The sequence below is a fragment of the Apium graveolens genome, chromosome 4 (assembly GCF_009905375.1).
Source record: "Apium graveolens cultivar Ventura chromosome 4, ASM990537v1, whole genome shotgun sequence".
NCBI classification, from domain to species: domain Eukaryota; kingdom Viridiplantae; phylum Streptophyta; class Magnoliopsida; order Apiales; family Apiaceae; genus Apium; species Apium graveolens.
This window is the reverse complement of record NC_133650.1, coordinates 84,518,612-84,523,352: the sequence shown is the minus strand read 5'-3', so window position 1 is coordinate 84,523,352 and position 4,741 is coordinate 84,518,612. Positions and strand designations below refer to the sequence as shown.

The window sequence follows — 4,741 nt, the reverse complement described above, 5'->3', positions numbered from 1 at the left end:
AATTTTGACTAGAGTTTAGTGTGTTTAAATATTTAAAATGAAAACAAGAGAAATAAAAAAAAATTAAGAGCATCTATCAAAGATTTCCGGCTCTGTTGTAAATTAGCTGCTGATCCGAGCATAATACTATCAGGCGTGAATTTGAGTGTAGACTAAATACTTTATACTCGAGTTTGAGTTTGAACTTGATTGAGTTATAAATTTCAAGACTGAAAGTTCGATATCTTTGTGTTTGGTTTGAAATCCAGAATAATTTTACTGAAATGTTGCAGAAAAGCTCAAAAATGTTCAAGTCAGATAATATGTTACATACAAAGATTGATTTTGTATGTAATATATAATATATAATAGTAATGCAAGCTCGATTAGGATCATGAAACTCTCATGAACGGAGAGTTATAATTTGAGCCTCGAATTCGATAATGTGTAACTGGGAGATGATTAAAAAAGAAAAAAAAAATGAAAATGGAAGATGGTAACTAAAACATAAATGTTTAATTAATTATAAAATGTGTAGTCCATTAGAGTGTACCTTCTGTTGTGAAGCATTTTATATGATAGAAAAGCACTAAAAAACTGAAATAAATTTCAGAGCACAATCATTAAAACAAAGAAAAATGTTAAGTAATACAACACCACCACATTGCAGGTAAACAGAATCTCTCTCCAGTGCACACTAATTTAGTAATATATGTGTATGTGTATATAAGAAAGTAAAGTACTGTATATATAGAAACCTTCACTCAATCTCTCTCTCTCCTCCCTCTTTCTCTCTATCTCTCCGAACATGTTATCCATGTTTGCGGTGCCTTCTTGACAGCCGTGTTCATGTTCTCATCTCTTTCTAGCTAATACACATCTGTATAGTTGAGGCTAGCTAGCAGCATATACAAGTTGAATTTTGTAAAGGAGAGAAGGGAATACAATATATGATATTCAGTGATATATCATTCCAGCTCCCACCCGAGCCCATGTTTCATCAACCCTATCATCATGACCCCTCCATCTCTCCCCACTCCCAAGACTTTCAAGGTGATTCTCCTCCCATCTCTCTACATATAATTATGTATTTGTACACACAAAAATTGTCACCTTAGAATGCAAAAAAATACAAAAAATCCTGGTTCCGCCGGTGTATATGCGAAAATAGTCTCCTATATGGAATATAATAGTTTTATGAATATTTCATTTTTAAATTATGTTTGCTCCGGTTTCGCTAAAATCCTGGTTACCCTACTGTATAGATAGGAGTAGAGATGTCTAACACATTTTACATAATAATTTTGATTTTTAAATTATGTAGTTGCAGGTTATTCACCTGTATTAATGAGGAGATCCATGTCGTTTACCGGGTGTGAAGAAGTACGAGGAGAGGAGGATCTGTCGGAGGATGAAGGATCACAATCACTTGGAGAGAAGAAGAGGAGACTAAACTTGGAGCAAGTGAAAGCATTGGAGAAGAGTTTTGAGTTGGGTAACAAACTTGAGCCAGAGAGGAAAGTGCAGTTGGCTAGGGCTTTAGGTCTTCAACCTAGACAAATTGCTATTTGGTTCCAAAACAGGAGGGCTAGGTGGAAAACCAAACAATTAGAGAGAGATTATACTATCTTGAAGAGACAATTTGATGCTCTTAAGGCTGACAATGATTCCCTTAGGTCTCAAAACAAGAAACTTCATGGAGAGGTACACATGTCCTTTCTCTTTTAAAATTACTACAGTTTTGATTTTTGACACACATCAAACTTAAGTTCTCGTCTTTATAATGAAAAAAATACATGATTCGGTAAAGAATGTAAATTCTGACTTCACGCAGTGAATGTTGCAATTGAGTATAATTTTCCTCTTGCTTAGCTCTTCTCAATAATCAGAACTTTTCAGCTAAGAAGAAGTAAAAAGGTGAAATGGTTGTAACGTACGGATCAGACTAGTCGACTTGCTAGCTCGACATTAATCCATTTGGTTCAGTCACACAGGGATTGTACTAAACTTTTAAAGCCACCCATAAATTCATAATTATAATAGCTCTGCGTTGGTTGTACATATAAACTAGCTAATTCTATGTATTTGAATATTAATATTTGTATTACTCCACATGCATAGCTAACTAGGTTTTACTTAACGTGATCATCTACTAGTTTTTGTTTTCATGATTAGATAATGTGTCTTGCAGAAAATTCAACATAATTACTAGTACATTTTGTGTTGTATTGCAGCTTCTAGCTCTGAAAGGTAAAGAATCTAGCAGCATGGAAAACAGGCCTATCAATCTCAACAAAGAAAGTACTCAGCATGAGGGTTCTTGGAGTAATGGAAGTGACAACAGTTGCGATCATGTTAACACTACCGCAGGTATAGTTCAGTACCAAAAGTATTATCGTTAATTTTTGAAAAATAGGAGGACATGAAATTAGTAGCTACTCCCTCGTCCTATTGAATTGTTAACATCATTCAGATTTTATGAGAGAGAATTTGAACAATTTTAACGATCCAATGAAACGGAGGGAGTACAAATTTTTGAATAGACCGGGAGTTGTAAAATAAATTATATGTTAGGGTTCGAGCCTAGACTAGTCTCCCCTAGTTCTCACATACTATATAAAATAAAAGCTACCTTCCGCAGCAATCAATTATCGCTTATTCATGAATTGATATATTTATGTGTAATACAGGTCTAACTCAGCTGTTCCTCCAAAGTTCATCGTCCACACTGGAACTAGCGCATTCCCACCAGAAACTCAATAATCCAACAGTTAATCCTGACGAAACCTTCTGCAGCATGTTCAACGGCATCGAGGATCACCCTGGTTTTTGGCCATGGCCCGAACAGCACCAAAATTTTAATTAATTTCCTAAATTATATCAATCCCCGTTAAGATCATTCAGAATACAGTGCATGAATAAACCTCATCATCTTTTTCAATTTCTTAATTATTTTTTTGTTGAATTTGTAGACTGTTATTGTCTAGTGGATATTCAATCTATATATGCTGCAATATTCAAATACATGGTGCATATCTCCAGCTCTGTAGCTAATATATAGCTTCAGTGCATGTCATAATTTTGAACGGTATCAACGCTAAAAGCCGAAGCTTCGAAATGTAAATTTTTTAGTTAACTGGTGAGATACCATATTATATGCAAGGTGGCCAGTTAAGAGGCACGAAAGGATTAAAAAAAATACAATAAGAATTATTTATGTAAGTATATAATTTATAAAAAAGACTCAACCTACATGTGACATGTTACATAACTTACATTGCATCTGTGTGCCTGGTGCGTAATATGTTCTGGCATGGGCCATGACTCATGAATATTCATTAGAAAAACAATGCTAAGAAGAAAAAAGTGAAGATTCTTTTGTATCTGCTTGCATGTTCGTTTCAACTGCTGTATGAGTGCTCACATTTTGGCATTTAATTTAAGCTTATATTTTCTTTAAGAATATAAGCTAGCTAGGTCGATCTAGTTTCTTTATAGTACGCAGTCAATGATCTTACTATAAAATATTATCTCAGACCAGGGACAGAGCCAGAAACCGGTAGTTGGGGTGGCGAATTTTTTTCGGAATAACTAATATATATATTTAATTTATTATATATTAAATAAATTAATAAATATTATTTTTAACAACTTTATTATACATGATATACTTGAATTTGTATATCTAAATTCATAACTATTGTAAACATCATTAATTTTATTACTAAATTCATAAAATTTACATATTTTTGAGGGGGCGAAAATTAAAAATAATATTTTTTACTACTAAAAATATTAATATGTAATTTTTTTTCATAAATTTTAATACTAATTTTACGATTATACCGGAGTTTGGGGTAGCGGCCGCACCCGTCGGCCACCCCTGGCCTCCGTCCCTGCTCAGACCTCATCTCTATATTAAGTTTTAATGAGTAATGCAATATTTTTTACGGACCGGGACTATGACTTTTAGTTATTTCTGTCTTTTATTACTGTTATTAGTTCAAGTGCCAATTCTTTGCAAGAAGAACAAGGGTTTGATACCATGGACATGACAGTAATCAGGTCAAATCCTCTCCAATTCAAATGGAGGTTCCCATTATTGATGAACAACTGTTGTGCAAGACATGCTTATATTATAACAAGACTAAGTCAAATTGACAAACCTAAGTAAGTTGTATTATAATCTAAGTTTGCATTTTGTATTGTAACACTTAAGTCTGTAAAAATGTTCAAGGGCAGACTGAAGTCTTTTTCTGTAAACAATGTCAAGTCTAAGAATTCTATCTAGAAGAAGATCAAGAAGATCATGTCTTAGAAGAATTATGAAGAAGCTTGGAATTGAATAAATCTGTTTTGGGAAAAATATCCTAAGTCAAGATCTCTACAAGTCACAGATTAAATGTTATAGAGAAGTCATTCGAGAACTCCAGAATGACTTATCGAGAAGTAAGGAAAAGCTACTAGAGAACTCAGAGATATCGATAAGTCAATTTGAAGACATGAAGAATGGAGATATCGACAAGTCATTTCTTCACTAGAGAACTTCGAGTTATCGATAAGCAAATTTGTCACTAGAGAACTCTGAGTTATCGATAAACCAATTTGTCATTAGAGAACTCATAGTTACCGATAAGCAAATTTGTCACTAGAGAATTCTGAGTTATCGATAAGCCAATTTGTCATTAGAGAACTCAGAGTTATCTGTAAAAAAATTTGTCACTAGAGAACTCTGAGTTATCGATAATCCAATTTGTCATTA

The 4,741-nt window shown here is 33.5% G+C and overlaps 1 protein-coding gene across 2 annotated transcripts; it reads left to right on the top strand.

Annotated features, from left to right (window-relative positions):
- The first annotated feature begins 632 nt into the window (after positions 1-632).
- Positions 633-2,920, top strand: LOC141718132 (homeobox-leucine zipper protein HAT7-like). 2 transcript variants are annotated; one of them, XM_074520505.1, is made up of 4 exons: positions 633-1,032; positions 1,310-1,683; positions 2,214-2,349; positions 2,670-2,920. In XM_074520505.1, exons 1-4 carry the CDS (start codon positions 930-932, stop codon positions 2,843-2,845), a joined length of 789 nt encoding a protein of 262 aa, XP_074376606.1. In that variant the 5' UTR covers positions 633-929; the 3' UTR covers positions 2,846-2,920. The 2 variants fall into 2 exon arrangements, with proteins under 2 accessions (XP_074376606.1, XP_074376605.1); XM_074520504.1 differs by having other exon boundaries at positions 635-1,032; positions 1,304-1,683.
- The last annotated feature ends 1,821 nt before the right edge of the window (positions 2,921-4,741 follow it).